Below are 18,948 nucleotides of genomic sequence, written 5' to 3' on the forward strand. Positions count from 1 at the left end.
CTTCAAGAGTAAATTGGATGCTTATCTTGCTGGGATCCTATGACCCCAGCTGACTTCCTGCCCTTTGGGCAGGGGGCTGGACTCTATCTCCCAAGGTCCCTTCCAGCCCTAATGTCTATGAAATCTATGAAATAACAAGGTGATAAGGAACAGCTAACACAGACAAGTCATGTTTATAACTGATTTACTTCTATGACAAGGTGACAGGCTTTGAGGATAGGGGAGAGCAGTGGCTGCAATACAGTTTGACTATATTAAGGATTCTAATTGTGTTTTTCATGATATTGTCATAAATCTAAGGGAATAGTTTAGATGAAACTATGATAAGGTGGGTGCATAACTAACTGAATCATTTGGTTGCCCCCAAAATAATACATTGATGGCTCAGTGTCTAGCTGGGAGGAGGCCTTAAGTGGAGCTCCTCAGGGGTCTGTCCTGGGTCCTGTTTATATCCCATCGTAACCTAGGGGATGAAATCGAGTGCGCACTTAGTAAATGACACCAAGCTGGGTGGGTCAGCAGGCACACTGAAAGAGAGGACTAGCATTCAAAATTACTTTGACAAGTTCAAGACGTACTATAAAATTGTATGAAACTGAATAAGGACAAGTACAAAGTACTGCACTTAGGATGGAACAATCAAATGAAGAAATACAAATTGGGACATAATTGGCTAAGTTGCAGTACAGCCAAATAGGCATGGAGAAATTGTAAGTGGTCCAGAAAAGAGCAACACAAAATACTTCAGAGTTCTAGAAAATGTAATTTATATGAAAAGGCTATAGGAAGCTTTTTTTCTGGAGAAGAGAATTTTGGAGAAGGGAAGACTTAAGACTACAATCAAATGCAAAACGGGCTGTTATAAAAAGGACAGTGAATGGGTGCTCCCTGTGTTCGCAGAGGATAGGACCAGAAGAAATGGGCTTTAATTGCAACAAGGGAAATTTAGGTTAGATACGAAGAACCTCCCAGCAATAACTGTGGTTAAACCCTGGGACAAGTTACTTAGAGAGGCTGTGGAATTTCCATCACTGGTGATTTTTATGCGAGAGTTAGATAAAACACTTGCTGGGATGGTTTACACGAGAAAGGATGATTCAACTAGGAGGGGACTGGCTGGATTATATGATCCCAGGTGGCTCTATATTCTTTTACGATTCAAAATTTATCTTACTAAATAAACTTTTGACACATTATGGTTTGGTTTCCATCGGACAAAACCCACTGTACTATGCATTAGAGTGGAACTACAGTCCATAGGAAACTGCCCTAGGTTCTGTGATAATATTAATGTATTCTACATTCACTTGATGTAAGCCAAGGAAATTAAATTTAATCTTAGGCAGCTATCTCCTGCTGAATTTGGCTAATATACAAGACACAAGGTGATAAAAATGTATTTTTTAAAAATACAACTTTACAACTACTTTACACTGATTATATATTGTGGGCATTAGTGCTATAAATGTTATAAATCTTAATAAATTTGTATTTTAAAAATAATGAATGGGGCTACTCATGAAGAAAACAACTGTATATGAAAATGACATCTGACCTTAAGTGGTTTAAAAAAAAATACTTATGGCCAATGCGGCTCTGTGTGTGTGTGTGTATGTGTGTGTGTGTGTGTGTGTGTGTGTGTGTGTGTGTGTGTGTGTGTGTGTGTGTGTGTGTGTGTAAAAAACACACCTCTTCAAATCAGGAGACTTGTTTGCCTTTTAAATATTCAACTTGCACAATCAAACAATTCTAATACTTACTAATTCTTGTATTTCACAAAGAATTCTTCTGCTTCCACAGTCACTCCAGCTGATACCTAAGAAAGCATATTGAGGATTTGTTTAGGCTTTCAGACTTTTAAAGTGCATTTTGGAATAAACCTTTTTATACCATCAAACAAATAGACAATTACTTACTTCTTTCTTTACTATCCTTGAAGATAAAATTTTGTCTACAATTGCTGCATCCTCTTCACTTGGATTCTCCTATAAACATGGAAATAATGAAATTATTGTGGCTAGCATAAGATGTGTTCTTTATAATGCCTGAGGTTTAAAAACCTTCATAATATCTTAATCTTCTTGTTAAAAGGTAAAGAAAACCCCACTATTTTCAATAACGTTTTTTCTTTTGGATATCAGCTTGTCAATTCCGTTAAATTAAAAAAAAAAAATCCAGATGAACAATATTTTCATTTTGCTGTACTGAGCTGTCATTACTATTAATTCATCTAAAGACATGTTATAATACATCAATATATTTATCTTAAGTGGTAGATTGTAGAATGTTCAAGTTATGAAGACTTGCAGAACTCCATATAATTGAGAGGCAAGTAGAGATAAGAAATTAAATTAGGAATTTAATTCTACAAGAAGAATAACTATCTAGTACCGAACAGAGTAAATTAATCTTTTTTTAATTAATCATTGTATGACCATGCACTGCACTCATTGAGACTCACTCCATCCACTTTCTGCCAAGTGCAATTAGAGTGAGGATTCCTTGATGTTCACATTTAAGGCTATAATACCAAAGTTCCTTTGTGGACTAAAAACTTACTGATCCATCATTATAAATCAGCTTCCATATTTCAATTAAATACTCCTTTCCACGACATTTATAGGCCTAGATTCACAAAAAGATTTGAATGCCGAGGTGCCAAGTTTTGCAACACTTAAAACCTGGGCCCCACCATGGAATCCACAATCTTGTATTTGGCACCCTACACAATGTATCAGCAGCGGAAGCTGAGTCTGGATGGTACCCACAAAAAACAAATCATGCTAAGCAGTAGTTGTCAAAAGATAACAAGTATAGAAACAAGAAGCTAGAACCCCTCTCATGCTTAAGGCTTAGTATCACCTAAGCGGTGCCCTCCTTTGACCTATGGGTCAGAGGCCAGAATCCTTTCCTGGGGTCATTCTTTCCAAACAGAACAAAGTTACTACTTCCTTTTAAAACATAGCTGGAAGAAGAGGAAGGGGAAAAAAAAAAAAAAAAGCTGATGATGTTACTGCCTCCTCTGAATAACCGTTAAAAGCACTTACTTAGGACATAGGCAAAGCTGACCATGAAAACTTGGCTGGATCTAGACATGAAATTTAAATGACTGGTTTACAACAACAGTGCATCTTGCATAAGAATGCAAGATCGTGACTGGGGACCAGGCAAAATGAAGCAATCCCAGCTGATTTAATCTCCTGTGCTAGTTACAAATGCACCCAATGTTTTATTATGCTAAACCATTCATAAATAACTGAATCTCCTTACGTGATTGTTGACACATCCTCCCTTATTTCTCATTGAATGTCTGTTTGGGGTTTTGTAATGTCCTGATAGACCATCACTGGTTCAGAATATCTTGGGTTCTGCCCCACTGTTAAAACAACTACCCAAATCAGCATCTTGTGATCAGAACCCCAGCGTGTCCCATTCTGTCAATCAAGACCAGGGGCAGGCAATTATTTTGGGCGGAAGGCCGCTTACCTAGTTTTGGCAGGCTGTCCAGGGCCACATGGGCAGCCCTGCCCTTTGACAGGTGGCCCGCCCCCTGGTTACCATCTTGGGACCGGTGTCCCAGGGCCAGCAGCAGTGGGGGACAGGCTGGCAGGGGCCTGTGGAGCCAGGCTGGGCTGCACCAGCAGGGAGAGGGGGAGCTGGCTCAGCTCCATAGAGCCCTGGCGGGCTGGGACCCTGTGCTCCTGCCACCCTGCTTTGGTCCCCACCAGCACTGGCCCTGGGGCACCGGTGCGGGCCCTGTGCTCCCACACCTTCTCACTCCCAATGCCCCCCAGCCCTGCAGTACAGACAGGGGGCAGCGCACAGCCCTGATCCCCTGCTTGCTGGCAGGGAAGAAGCTGGTACTGAGCATGGGGAACAGCGGCTCCTTGCCTGCCCCATGGACGGTGCTCCCTGCTCCAGGCACTAGTAGCCAATGTGGGGCTGTCTGGATCAGGCACAAGCAGCCCCATGTGAGCTGTAAGCAGCTACAGCATGGGGCACTGGCCATGGGGTGAATAAGGGACCGGTTTTCCCTGCGCTCAGCACCAACTTGTAACCTGCCCCGCTGCCAGCCTGGGCTCCAAGCTGGCTCTGGGCTTGCCCGTCGGCAGCAGCAGCTGCAGCACCCCCACGTGCCACGTCGGGCAGTGCTGGCTGCTGTTGCCTGCCCGGAGAGTGCGCCGGACAGCCCAGAGGCGATGGTGGCAAACGCTGCCTGGCACAGCTAGGTGGGGGGGCCCGCAGCTGCTGACACTGTGTGCAGCCCCGACATGTGAGGCCAGACCCAGCATGGGGTCCAGGCTGGCAGCAGGGCCGGGTTACAAGGTGGTGCTGAGCACAGGAGGTAGTGGGGGGGAGGGGAAGCGGCCCCTCACCTGCCCCGTGGCCAGCACCCTGCACTGCAGCCGCTTGCAGCCCACGAGGCTGCCTGTGCCTGCTCCAGACAGCCCTATGTGGGCTGCGAGTGGCTGCAGTGTGGGGTACCAGCCACAGGGCAGGGGAGGGGCCGCTTTCCTCTGGACCAGGAAGGAGTCGAGGGAAAAGCGGCTACTCCCCTGCCTCGTGGCCGGCACTCTCTGCTGCGGCCGCTTGCAGCCCACGCGGGGCCACCTAAAGCAGGCACAGGCAGCCCCAGGCCAGCTGTGAGTGGCTGCAGTGTGGGGTGCTGGGCACAGGGTGGGTGAGGGGCTGCTTTTCCCCCACCCACACTCAGCTTTTCTCCGGGCCACTTTTCCCCGGGCTCCTTCCCTGCCTGGAGTCCTCCCCTGGCCTTTCCCCTTACCTGCAGTTCCAGTGCTACTGGAGCAGCCATGTGCTCCCAGGCCAGAAGCCCCAGCTCAGGCTTATGGCTGGGGGGCAGGCCCTGCTGTTGTGGGAGCCTGCCAGGCTCCCCCTGGGTCCTACTGCCTTTGGTTCCTGTCATTTTTTTTTTTTTTTATAGGAACCAAGGGCAGAGAAATATTAATTTTTTAAAATTTTTAGGGGCTCTGCGGGCTGGGTAGAATGGCCTCACAGACCAGATCCAGCCCATGGGCCATAGTTTGCCCACTCCTGATCAAGACCCATCCCATTTGATTGAAATGTAACCTTCTGGACTAATCAAAAGCTTGCAAAACAAGGTTCACAACTGAATGACCCAAAACAGGATCCAAGCAGCTAGCAATTGTAATATGATGATCCCTTCCTACCTGCTTTGTTTGGACTTTAATCGCCCAGTGATCAAGGAGAAATTCTTTGAAGCTATACAAGTGAAATGTATAAGAAACAGAGTTGCTGGCAAAAAGAACTTCAGGAGAGAGAAAGAAAAATCACTGCAACATTGCAAACTGCATCCAAACTGATCACTGTCAGAAACAAATCCCCGCCTGGTGAAGGCTATAAAAGACTGAAACCACTTCCTGCCTATATTGGTGAGAGAAACTTGTGGATAATATATAATGGAATTTTGTGACAGCTCATTTATTGAATAGCGGGAAGGAGTCTTTTCCGTCATTTTGTTCTATAGCTCATTTGTGGTATAGTTATTAAAGCCTTTCTGTCCTTCACTGAACGAGGTGTCATGTCAATCCTTAACTGCACTGGATTCAAATTCTGCTCCTGACTGTAAGAGAAAGGCAAAGGAATGCATAGTTTGTTTAGAGCTTAGACAAGATAGGCACTGAGCTCTTCATCTATCAAGGCTGGGGTATTTCCAGGCATTTTTAAGGCACCTCCCAGGTTAAGTAGTAGCTAAGCAGTAGTTTTGGTAGTCACAACTTAGATACTTCAATGTTACCTTTAATCCAACTTCAGCACCTACATTCTTTCACAGGATCTCAGCATATGCTGCTTTAATATGCAAGCACACTGCAGCTTCAAACCCATCTTTCTATTAAGATAAAAAGTAAATATAATTATCAGAAAAGTATGGAAAGGTCTTAAAATTGCAATTTGTATTCTATGGGATACATATAAATTATGTAGTATGTATTATGTTGAATAAAGCCACATCTGACCTATGATAAGTAACATAGTAAATAGGGATCTACCTAAATTGCAGCAAGACAAAATGTTTTTTTCTGGCATGCAGAGCTGATTTTATGAGTATTTTGCAGTGGCCTTGCCCCTTGGTGCTGATTGGTGGAGAAGCCTGCGAGGGAGGAGGGGAGAGGGGCAGCTGCCATGTTGACTGCTGGCTGCCCTTTGTGCCAGCCATTGGTGGCGATTAGCAGAGAGGCCCTGGTGGGGGGAGGAGGAGGCTGCCCTGTGTGCCATCCGTCCGCCGTCACCTTCCCCTCTCAGCTGCAAGGACCACTGGCTCCCACTGGAGAGCCAGCACTTTATTTTTATTAAAGTTTTTTTCTTTGCCAATTTTTCAGACAGTCCTGGATTTTGTTGTTTCCGCAAAATCCATGAATTAAGTAGGGCTCTAATTATAAGCCATATTAACCTTTCACAGGTCCATGTCATAATAAGGTTTACAAGACCATTCAGGTTCTTTTCTATCTAAATACTAAACACTCATACTAAATTTTATATTTTTCAGTTCAATCAATAAACCGTTCTTATATTTAACTGAATATAATTATTTTTCAGTTCAATCAATAAACCGTTCTTATATTTAACTGAATATAATCTTTATATAATTTTTTTTTTCTGTACTTTATGTAATAAAGTACAGCAAAAGCCGTGTTATCCAGAACTTCACCATCCAGAATGCTCTGCTGACTGACATCTGTCAATACAAATCTTCCTTCCGAGAGGCATGGCAAAAGTGAAACCAGAAGTCCCACTTCCAGGTTCGCCGCCACAAGCTGAGTCCCTCTTTTTCCTTGTGGACCATGACCCGGGGCAAGGCAGCCTGTGTGAGGCCCCTCTCCCTGTACCCCCCACACTGACACCAGAGAGAGTGAAAGCCCTGGTGCAGTGGATGCAGCATATTTAATTAATCAGCATATTTGATTAACCAGCATCCCCCATTCCTCATGGATGCTGGATAATAGAGCTTTGGCCATATTATCTTTAATATATAATTTAATAGATGTTTCAATTAATTTGTTTTTGTTTTGTTTTTTTAAAATCAAAAGGAGGAAGAATGTTATTAGGCTACTTAGGTGACAGCATCCTTGAGATCTTAGCAAGTCAACACTTGCATTAATATTATCTTAATAACAATGTATTAGTTTCTAATTTTGTTTGCAAGTTAAGATGGATTATAATGTTACTATATCATAGGTCAGTCGTGGCTTTATTTAATTTGAGTTACATAATTTATTCTTATCCCATAATACTATTTTAAAACCTCTCCATACTTCTTTGGATGACTATAATGACTTTTTATCTTAATAGAAAGATCAGTGTGAAGCTGCAATATGCTTGTGTATTAAAGTAGCATATGTTGAGGTCTCATGAAAACTGAAAAATCATGACAGTAATGAATGTAGCATTATCTTAATAAATAAAACACATTCTAATGTTTTAAAGGTTCAAACTGAATACAGGACATGTGTTGCTTTTTGCTACTTTCTCTTCCAAAACTATAAATCTCTCTTTGGAATCTTTTCATAATTACATAAGTTTCATGTCAAACTGTGATATAAGGATTATATATGTTCTGGCGCTGAATAAAATCAGTAGGTATATAAAATCTTTATAAATAAAAGATCCTAATCTCACACGTTCTTCAAAGTGAGAAACATTAATCTTTTAAACAAAAATAAAAAAATTTTCTCAAATGATATGATAGGGACATAAAAGGAGGACTATCCTATAATAAATACATATTCCTAACTAGATACTTTAATCAAACAAAAGTATGGACTCTCTCAGGAAATTTTAAATAATAAAAAAATAAGATACATTACAGGCCTATATGCAGTGTTCACACTTTCAAAGTAGAACTTTTCCTTTAATTGGTTAGATCAATATTATCATAGATTAAACTCTTCTTCAAGTAATGTCAAACTGGGGAGACGACATGAATTGTTTTTATTCCTTAACTTGATAGCCTTATCTACATTTTTGCTTACAAATTAATTTCTACCAGGTTTAATTTTAATATTCCAAATCATTTTGGAAGCTTTTGTAAAACTGTCATTAAAAGAAACTGTTCCTCCCCTCCCTTACACCCCCCCCCCCACACACCCTTGTCCCAATAGTTAAACTGGTTTCAAGCGTTGGATATGCAAATAAAGTCATGATTAGGGATCCTAGTTTTTGTTTAAATAAGTAAATAAATAAAAATTGCAAATTCTCCCATTAAAAACCCCAAAATCCGCAATTAAAATAAAACCACCATATATACAGGTACTGGTTGAACACAATGCTTTATTGATATATTTACAATTTTAAAGCAATTTGGAAGCCTACCAGTGCCTCAATCACTATAATACATTCTATATACAGCAAAAGCTTTATTATCCGGCACCCATGGGGAACGGCGGGGTGCTGGATAACAAAATATGCTGGTTAATTGAGAGGCTCAAACAGGCGACTTTGCCTGTTCAGGCCGCTGCTTCTCCTGCTGTGTCCAGGGCATTGCTGCCCCTCCTGCCAGATAGCTGCCCCTCCCAGGGGCCCCATGGGCCCCCGAGGGACAAGGAGGCAGGCCCTTCACAGGCTGCTATGCACCAGGCCATGGGAGCTTGACAGCTCAGGCTGCTTTGCTCCAGGCTGTGGGGACTCTGTGAAACCGGAAGTGCCAGAGTGGGCACTTCCGGTTTCCCTTTTACCTTACAAGCCAGTATGCCAGTTAATAGAGCATGCTGGCTTGTAAGGTGCCGGTTAAGGCAGCTTTTACTGTACCTACACATTTTGGCACTTGATTTTGGGTTTTTGTATCCCTCTCTACCCACAGGCCCCTGGCCCTGCTGGTACCCCTAACTCCTCACTCATAGCCTCCCCCCTACTCAGCCCTGCCAGAGGGGGCCCCAAGCTGCCAGGGCTGCAGGGCCAGGGACCCAGGTCTGCAGCCCCCAGCAGCAGCACTAGAGCCCCACCTGCTGCCTGTGGGAGGTGGCAGCTGCTGTGGCAGAGCAAAGCATGGAGGCCAGCTCCTCCTCCCCCATAGGTGGTATGGCCAGAGCAGAGCCAGGGTGGGGGGGGACAAGCTGCCCCCTGTAGGCTTGGAGCTGCCTGCTCTGCTTCCCTCCCCAGGGCCTCTGCAGCAAGGTAACATGGGGCTTGTGGCAGCAGTATTGAACTTCCCTGCCCTACTCTGGCCTGCTGTGCTGGGTCCTGCCCGCTGGGCTGTGGAGGCCCCAGGGGGAAGGCAGGAGGACAGGGAGCCTGAGGCTGGTTATGGATGAATATATTTCTATTGCTACCCAGAAAGTTTGTAATAAATGCTAACAAAACTAACAGGAAGACTGAAACACGTATAGTATTGTAAGTATTTTCAAGCAGTGGAATATAGGTGTTATGTCTGAGTTTTACCTGTCGGTTAGAGTGCCAATGCCAGCAAACCAAAAGACCATAATAACTTAGTAAGGACACAGGCCATAAAGACCCCTCAGCACTAGTAGCCTTTATTTCTTTGCTAAAAGACGCATTGCAGTTGGAGTTTGTTAAAAGTTTGTTCCCCACACTTAAGGAGCTTGTTATCTGCAGTGATAAGTATCGCAGATGCCAATCACAAGGTTGACCTTTTGAACCCACTGAGGGCAGCCAGATGAATAATGTATCTGGGTCAAATGAATAGGTATCTAGGTCAGATGAATATGTATCTAGGTCACTGTGTAAGAACGTAATTGGCGGTCAGTAAATATTCACAACTGGCATGAAGTGATTGGTCACTGCTGACTATAACTAAGAGCAGATTCCGCCATTAAGTGGAGAACTCCGAGCACACCAAGGAGACACAGTCAGCAGAATGGCCACCTGTAGACATCTCCCCACCAGCCGTTCTTCATTTGGCGTATCTCGTTCACCGGTTCGTCTGATCTTCTCGTCAAAGAGCTCTCGGAAGTTTACTGATCGAAAGTGCATTATAGTTTTTCCCTGTGCATGAGCTGTCGACCAGTTCTGGGACTAATGAGTCGGGCAGCCGCACCTAGCCTCCGGGCGAGAAAGCAAGGGCTCGGCTCAGGAACCCCATGAACCAACAGACCCCTTTAGTTTAAGTTCATGCGCTGTAACTGAACAAGTCAGGTATCCTGCCTACGCTGCGACCATCGGTAGCCTAAGTACAATAAACCTTTCATACAACCAATACGCTTCAAGCTGCCTGACTCCTACTCGCCGCTACTCCCCACCTGTCCGGTCATCTATCCCTTCTGCGCCAAGCCGGTCGTGTCAACCCAGGCTCGCAGGTCAAGGGTACACCGGGTACGTGTGCAACAATAGGTAGTCAGATATAAAAAATAACTGTAAATACTTAAAATGAGTAAACCAGTGGAGGTCACAGGTTGCGCAGGCTGCAGCAGCATGAGCCACATGCCCCCTGGACTACATCCTCACCCTGTTCCCTAGCTGTGGTCTCCTTCAGCCTCATGGGCTGTACCATACCACACTTCTCTGAGCCAGAGGCAGGAAGCAGAAGCTGGAGGAGGCAGAATGAGCACACAGACCCTGGCTACTGCTACAGTCAGAGTGATGGAGGAAAAGCAGTGGCTGCATGAGAGCCCAGGAGTAGTAAGTTAACACCTCTACTTGGAGAGCACTGACTTAAATCATTTCCTATACAACCTATTCTTGGTTACATACAAAGGGCCCCCCATTAGAGCTGCAGCAGGACTTGATACCTGGAGGTAATGAAAGCAAAATCTGACTGGCATCCTAGCCTGTTTCCCTGCCAGCTACTGTATGCAAATGTAGCTGTTCTGATGACCCTGCAAAAATCTGAAAATATGAAACTGGTAAAACTGGAAAGCAAGAAGAAACAAAAGTGGAAAACAAAGAAGACTGCAAAAAAGTGCCAATGTTTTGGAAAGGAAAAAACTCAAAAAAATATGAAAAGGACACAAAAAGGAAGATCCAGCACACTGATCACTAAAAAGCAGGAAAAGAGTCTATAAAGGGAATATATAAAAAGGGATTTTTTACACTGATGTTCTCAATTTCAAAAAAGCAACTGCAAACATTTAGATTTGATTTACTACATAAACAGTAAGTTACAAGAAAGTTACACTTGCAAAGTCTAGCACATAATAGTTCATGGAAATCACATTAGACGTATGCATTATACTGCAAGCTTTAGTAACATGTTTACATGGTATTTTCCACACAGATTCCAGAAAATATTTTTAAAGATAAAAAACCATGGAATTTTACAGATCCAGCATGGATCATCCAAAAATTTGGGACTTTTACCTGTACCAAGACCTGTATACCACTTGTTCTAGTAGAAAAAAGGTTGCTATATTCTGCGGGCCTGCTGCTGGAAGAGGATGAGGTGTAATTTCACCAGTGAGTTTTGTGAATATCTGCTGACAGCAGCAGAAGGTTCGGAGCCTCAAATCCTGTGTTCTATTCCAAATCTCAGGAAAAGAACGCATTATTGTTTATAGATTTTCCAACTGCAGTGCCTCAAACTTCTCTTCCTCTCTTCTTATAACACATTTACATCTATATTATCTTTCCAATCTATCTCCTTCTTTCATCTGCTTCATAGGCCTGTGCAAAGTATTTGCTTCAGATTTGGCCAATTCAGAAGGACAGGGATTCAAATAACTGTTCCAATTTGATTTGGCCAATTCGGATTCAGATTCAGTGCCGATTCACATATTGAAACCCAGCAGGAGGTTCGCCTTCAGGAACATCAGCTGCTCCACCAACTCAGGATCCAAGGAGGTATGGTGGGGTGTTACAACATCCGCAGCAATGGTGAACACCCTCTCCTTTGGAACACTGGCTAGTGGACAGATGTCGCCGGGCAACTGTGGCCAGATCCTGCCCCACATGGCTGTGGGTTGCCCAATAGGACAAGAGGTCACAGTGCAGCAGCTCCACGTCCTCCGCAAGGCCTCGGCACTACCTGCCTGACAGTGGGGTCTGGTGCCTCTGGACCCCACCATTAAAGCCATGCCCTTGGCCCATACTGGCAGCACCTGTAGCGGAGGAGATTGGCTCATGGTTGGAGTGCTGGCATGGGAATGTGGATGCCCCTCTTCCACATCCCTCAGCTTCTACCATTCTGCCTCCCTGACACTGTTCACCAGCACCTCCGTCTAGTGACCCAGGGTTTTGCTGCTGCAGACAGACACTCTCCTTCACCCTTGGGTTGCACATGCCCACCAGCATGTGGACCGTACTGGACCAGAACAGATCCAGCTGTTTTTTTATGCCCTCCTTCAGCTGCTTCACCAGTGCCTGCATCTCTGGTGAAAGTGGCTTGCCCCAGCGAGGAACATCAACCCCCTGGAACTTCTCCATTTCATTCTCAAGCTCCTTCACTATGGCAATCACCTGGTTAAGGAGGGCATTGCCAGCGCTGAGGCTCTCGGTGGCTTTGAGGAATGGTTTGAGGACCACTAAGATCTGGGAGATGGTATTCCACTCCGTTTTAAGGGGGTTGCTGAGCCCAATCTCCACGACTAGATGGCCTTCTGTTGCTCAACCAGTCTTTCCAAAATGAGGTATATGGAGTCCTACCGAGTCTCCACATCCTGCATGATTTTGAATAAATTTGGAGGCTTCTGATTTGATTCTGACCTTTTAATGGGTCTCCCAATTTGATTCGGATTTGGAGATTCAGTCGCTGAATCAGATCAAATCTCCTCCAAATCAAAATCGGCTACCGAAGGTTTGCACAGCCCTACTACTTAACTGTGTTCTACCATGTTCTCCTCTTTTCCTTCTCTTCTCTGCTTCCATTGCCCATCACTAGACTATTTGTGCCCCTACTTTATTCCAGAACCATAAAATCCAAGAAAGTTGGCTTCTACCTGTTCCTCCTTTCTTCCTAGACAGAAGACCAGTTAGAACACAGGAAAAAGTCTCTCCATTCTGTGTTCTGCTACCCAACATCTCTGCCCAACAGCCATGAAAGCACCTGAAAGAACATCCTGCTAACTCTAAGCTAGCCCATGGAAACTACACAGATGTGAAACATCAGGAATAGAAAAGAACTAGTCACCAAATCTCACTGGCATTTACTAACAAAACTCTACTAAGCATTTGCAAATGGTAATTTTTAGAACCTTCCATCAGCCAGATATAGGTCATTTTTCACAGGAACAGAGAAAGACATCTCTGAACTGCATGCAAGCTGTTTGTTTTTTTGGTTTTTTTTAAAGCTGCAAGGATTAGGCATGTCCTTTCTACAATTATGGTTAATGCAGAACATGCTGTGCAGCCATTAAGTAGTTTACTGTAGCTTTTTAATATTGAGCCTAAAAGTATATGCGTTCCTATAGCTTGCTGGTTAATACTGACTGCTCATATGGCTGATGGGCCAAATCCAGATAGTGTCATTTAGCTTCTCAATGAATGGGTTTAAATAGTTTTATAATACAGACATTATAATACAGACAAAAGTGCATTTCCCCCTCTAGTCTCATTCTTACAAGCTGGCTGAACAGATTTTTAATCAGGATTCCCAGTGAAGTGCTTGTGCTGTAGACACCAGCTGAACTGAGGAAGTAGGAAATGGATGATGGCTGACTGGACCTCAATGCACCAAGGCAAGTGGCTTTACATCCAGAACCCGGGCAATAGCAACTGTGCATTGTAATCATTGTGTAACTGATATAAGTCAATCATATAATACTAAACACAGCAACTTTTGTTAACAGAAGTATTGGAGAAAGTTTACATAACTTAGTATTTTGAATTATACTTGCCACAAATAATTGTAAGGGTTGTTCAGCAGGCAAAGGAGCAGAATTCTTTTTGATTTTCACAGAAACTTTAGCTTCTTCCTCTGACTGTTTTCCTTCTCCTTCTTCAGCATACTTTTTCCTTTTAACTTGACGATTCGATCTTCTTTTCTGCAAAGCAGTAACAAAAATCATACTTTTACTAAACCTTTCTAGAAGGAATTGCAAATATAAAATAGAGGCTTAAAAATATAGCAAGTCAGCTATAATACAATTATTGAAAAATGTAGCCGCTAGTAGTTTTTGAGTACCCAAATTTAAAAAAAAAAAATTAAATGAATGAACCAGGAGAGAAAGCAGGTTCTAGAATACACTTTTGACCTACAAATCCTGTTAATATTTTTTTGTTATATTATAATAAAAAAGACATTTGGAGCTTCATGTTTATTTACAGCTTGGAAACTAATAAAGAGTATAAATTTCTGGGTATTTACAAACAAAAAGTGATAGCTATTTCATTTCATGAATGCACTGTAATTCTAAGTGATAGTCTCCTAATAATAAATACCAGAAACCAGTGTGATTAGTCCATATAAATCAATACAAATTGAATACAAAATTCAATACAAAATTCAAACAAACTGAAAATTCAGACAATATGCAAAAGTGACTCTTCTATTAAACAAGAAATCCCCCTGTATAAACAGAATATAAGACTAAAGAGACTCAGAAATTAGTTATGGAAAAGACCTATTAGACCAGGCTGATTAGACAACTGCTGATGCATTTTAATTTGTTTAGTGTATTTTATTTGTTTTAAAATGGTACATTGTCCATTCTATTTTTCTCATTCTGAGACTTCCATCATTCCCTCTGGAAGGCTATTCTAGCCGGATAAGCTCCAGTTCTGGGAAATAATGATCAATATTACATTACTCTTAATTTTTTTTAAGCCTCATTCCTCCAGTGCATCTCTCACCAATTGTTCTTTTATCTCCTTGCCTAAGCTTTCATTCACTGTTTAACCATTTTATCTTTACTCATAAAATCATCTGAACAGCCCCTTAATTATTTTAGTGAGCTGATGACTGATAGGAAATTGGATAAACAAAGGCAACAGCAATCAATTTAACTGATTAACACAAAGAGTCTGACAACCAGCTGGAATTTGAAAATACTGACCTACCTCAAAAAATCATTTATTTTGGGCAATGAACTAGCACAGAGATAGAAATAGAACATCTGTTATTAATGAAATATGCTGGACTGAGCTTAATAGCGAAGTAACTGAATTACATTTATTTACTGTTGGTGAAGTAATTATTTGCAGTAAATGCAAACAGCAAGCCTGGGTAGGAGGAGGAGAAAATAGAGAAAGAGACAATTGTCCTTCACTGAGTGTGGTGAGATCCATCAGCTTCTACAGAACATAGGCTACTATTCTTCATGAAATATGGCCTATGTCTAGCCAGTTCACCCATAGGTAAGAGGGAAAGAAGGAAAATGTTAAACAAACAAGAATTGGGTCAAATTCTTGCTGTTGTATTCCTAGTTTTGTGCATAACAATAGATGCAGCTGTAGAGGAAATTCACTAGGCAGGTGATATCAGATAACAGAGGTAGGGACAGGTGTAGAACAGACCCTCTGGCCACCTCTGCAGTTTGCTAAGGGGCACCAAAACCTTGGTGTTTCATACCGTGCCCATATGTAACAAAACTAAAGTAAATTCTGTTGAATTATCCTATGTAATCCATGGAAGCTCCTATAACTAAAAGAAGAAAATCAGAAGACTTTGCTTTCATATAATTATATTTGTGGATAGAAAGAATCTATCTTATTGCCTCATATATGACATGCCCTTGACATAACAAGCACACTATTTTTGGAAGGACCCGAGAGGGGTAGGAAAAAAAAGTTATCTTGGAGTATGGGGACTGTCCCAGGGAGCAAAGCAGTAAACAGGACTCACTTGCAGCTCTGGACGAGATGCGCACGAGGCGGAGGGAGGAGCCCGCACGGCTCAGTAGCCGCCTTTTTATTCAATTACAACCAGCTGGTGACGTCACGGAGGGACGTCAGCCGGCAGGGATAAAAATGGCAGCTGCAGCTGCGGAGGGGGCAGATAGCCCAGGCGAGGAACAGCAACTGGCACCATCGGCGAAAAGGACGGCGGCAGAAGAAAAGCGGAGCCAGGAGAGCCAGCAGAGGCGTAGGCTGAGCAGAATCAGCCCTCTCGGCTGGAGACTGCCCTGGACAATGCAGGAGCTAGAGGCACGGCCCTGCAGGATGCGGCGGGAAGGAGACCAGAGAGTGAAGCGACCCACAGGTGGGGTGCCAGAACAATGGGGTGTGGAGACAACCTCAAGAGGAAGGAGAGACCACAGGAGAGACCCAAGGGGGTACAGTCGGGGCGGACATCGCTGCCAGGCCACTGGGGTATTGAGCAGGAGGAGCAACCATCAGGTGCGATTGGGCCGAGACGAGCCAGAGGGGAGCCGGGGGAGGGCTCAGAATAGACTGCTTATCGGATAGCGAGACGTTAGTAGACAGCATTCCTTTAGGTTGTCGTGTTCGGTTAACCCTGGCTAGGGGAGAGAGAGTTAGGGGAAGTGTGCCCGTACATTGAGGCTGAAGGGGAACCTCTGTGAGGCCCCAGTTTTCTTTGATTCACCATTCCCTGAAGGGAGGGGACCAGGCGAGGAGGGCTGTGGGGCCGAGCTTACCGGTGATCACCACAACATGGGGTAGTGGTCACTTAGAGGCAGGCCAAGTGGTGTCACCCCATGGCTGGGGAACAAGACCAGCAGATGAGGGACTCACTGAAGGTGGCATTAGGCCAGGGCATAGGGGTGGTGGAGCCAAGTGACCGCCGAGGGATCCTGGGCCACGGGGTGTCCCACGAACCGACCCCTTACACTGAGGAACATCAAGTCATGGCAGGAAAGAACAGGGTTGGGGACATGGAGAAAAGAAAGCTACTCCGACACTGACAAGATCCCAACAGGTGTTTGACATCTACCTGTAAGGCTAAAACCACCCGAGAACAGTTAATCGAAGCCCGGCGGTCACAGGAACATACTAGAAATCTGAGGTTTACAGGCCAGTCTAATGCAGCAAATCAACTCCTTGGCTACAGAGTAAGTCCCAATCCAGGACACTGGTGTTAGGACTGCATGGTGCAACATAATCCAGCACACCAACTTCAGGGCTGCACCCCAGATCTGACCTTGTGCACTAGCTTCACAGCTGGCAATTCGTTCTAAAGCGGGGGGGGGGTGCAAAATATTGCCTGTGGGCTGCATCTTGCCCACCAGGCTATTCCATGTGGCCCATGGGGCCCCTAAAAAAAATCTAGAAAATTAATGTTTATCTGCCCCTGACTCCTGTCAAAGATGACAGGAGCCAGGGGCAGTAGGAACCAGGGGAAACCACAGCAGGCTCCTACAACAGCAAGGCCTGCCCAGCCCCACACCCCCAGCCAGAAACCCCTGCCTAGGAGGGGTTTCTGACCTGGGACAGTGGTGTTGTTCGTGCCTGTGCTGGCACAAGAAATTCAGGTAAGAGTGGAGGGGCAGGGAAGCAGGGGAAGACTGCTCCTTGGGGCTGGGCTGGCTCCTGCTGGAGTCTCACAGTCTGGCCATGCAGCCAGGATCTACATCGTGCAGAGGGGCCGGCGGGTGGGCAGGAAATTAGGGAAAGAGGTGCCTGGGAGCAGGGACAGTGGAAGTGAGTAGAACGTGGGGCCTGTGCCAGTGTCCTGGGGCCAGCACTGGCAGGACCCTAAGTGACGCAGCAGGAACATGGGGCATGGCCTGCAAGGGGTCCATGGAGCCAGCCTGGGCTGCCAGGAGGGAGTGAGGGAAGCAGACCGACTGCTTGGTGGGTTAGGGCCAGCTGTAGCGTGCCTTGGCCTTCCGCTCCTTCCTGCTGCGCAAGGCAGAGCGGCCCTTGCAGTACCCCTTAGGGCCACTGTCACTGCTGTGGTGACTACAGAGCTTGGCGGTGGCAGCCGCAGTGGAGAAGGAGAAAGAGGCGGGCTCAGCCGTTGCTGCCTTCTGCTTGTCGCTGCGTGCACAGTGGTGTTGCAGTGCTGCTGACAGGAGTAGCCACTGCCACTGTGGTGCTCCCGCTGTACCTGGCTGCCATGCTCCACTGCTGGCCCTACATCCACTCCTGCAGCTGTTGTTCCTACTGTTCCTGGCTGCCACGGGTGCCTTGGCCTGCTATGAGGACAGCAGCGAGTGCAAGTGGCTGTGGTCCTCGGGCTCACAGCAGGGTCATGGCACTGGTGGGAGAAACCTGGCTTTGTTGCCCAGCGGCAGCCACCTGCAGCTGCAGAAGCGAGGCAGAGAGGCCGCTGCGGCGCAACTTGGGGCTGCCAGTGTGGTTATGGCGGCCATGGCGGAGGATAAGGATGAGGCGGGCTCGGCCCTCGCTGCCTTCTCATCTCTGTGCTCATGGTGCCACTCGTGAGAATGGCCATTGCTGCCATTGTACTCCTGCCATGCCTGGTGGCCATGCTTCACCTCCCCACACAGCTGCAGCTGAAGTAGTGGGTGGCTGCCGCTGAGCAGCCTCAGCTGTGCCCATGAACACCACCTGCCCTGCGGCTGCTTGCACGCCACACCATCCCCACAGCAGACTGAGGCGCCTGTGGTGGGCAGCCAGGAACAGCAGTGACAGCTGCTGTGAGAGTAGCAGCGGCAGGGCAAGGTGCAGGGTTGGCAGCGGCAGCCACGCAGAGAGGCAGACCACGGCAGCTGGGTGCAGTGGGAGCACCATGCCGGCAGCCGGCACTCCTGCGAGCAGCACTGTGAGCGTGGTGACAAGGAGGTGGCGGTGGCTGAGCCGCCGCCTCCTCCTCATATACCACGGCCACCACCACCAAGCCCTGTGGCCACCACGATCACGCCAGCAGCCCCAAGGGGTGCCGCAAGGGCCGCTCCTAAGCCGCCAAGCCGTGGGCCAGCTCCCCTTTCCCCCTGCTAGAAACCTAGCCTGGCTCCATGGACTCCTGCCAGCCCACATCCCGCCCTCCAATTGCCTCGCTATGGGCTCCGCTGGCACTGGCCCTGGGACACCAGCACAGGCCATGATCTGCTCACTTCCACTCCCCCTGCTCTCCTGCCCACCTGCTCTGCACAACGTGGCTCCAATTCCCCACAATACCATACCTACACACACACATCCACGCATCCCTACAAACCCCCA

General features: G+C 45.7%; 1 protein-coding gene across 7 annotated transcripts in view; it reads right to left on the reverse strand.

Annotated features, from left to right (window-relative positions):
• Positions 1-18,948, reverse strand: part of CHD9 (chromodomain helicase DNA binding protein 9) — a 192,787-nt gene that overhangs the window by 87,819 nt on the left and 86,020 nt on the right. For all 7 annotated transcript variants that reach the window (XM_019535722.1, XM_019535721.1, XM_019535719.1 and 4 more), the window contains 3 exons: positions 13,761-13,907; positions 1,917-1,985; positions 1,761-1,816 (listed from right to left, as the gene is read on the reverse strand). In XM_019535722.1, coding sequence (XP_019391267.1) covers positions 1,761-1,816; positions 1,917-1,985; positions 13,761-13,907 — 272 coding nt within the window. The remainder of the gene's footprint in view (positions 1-1,760; positions 1,817-1,916; positions 1,986-13,760; positions 13,908-18,948) is intronic.

This window comes from Crocodylus porosus, unplaced genomic scaffold (assembly GCF_001723895.1).
Source record: "Crocodylus porosus isolate Cpor-Errol unplaced genomic scaffold, CroPor_comp1, whole genome shotgun sequence".
Taxonomy (NCBI): Eukaryota; Metazoa; Chordata; order Crocodylia; family Crocodylidae; genus Crocodylus; species Crocodylus porosus.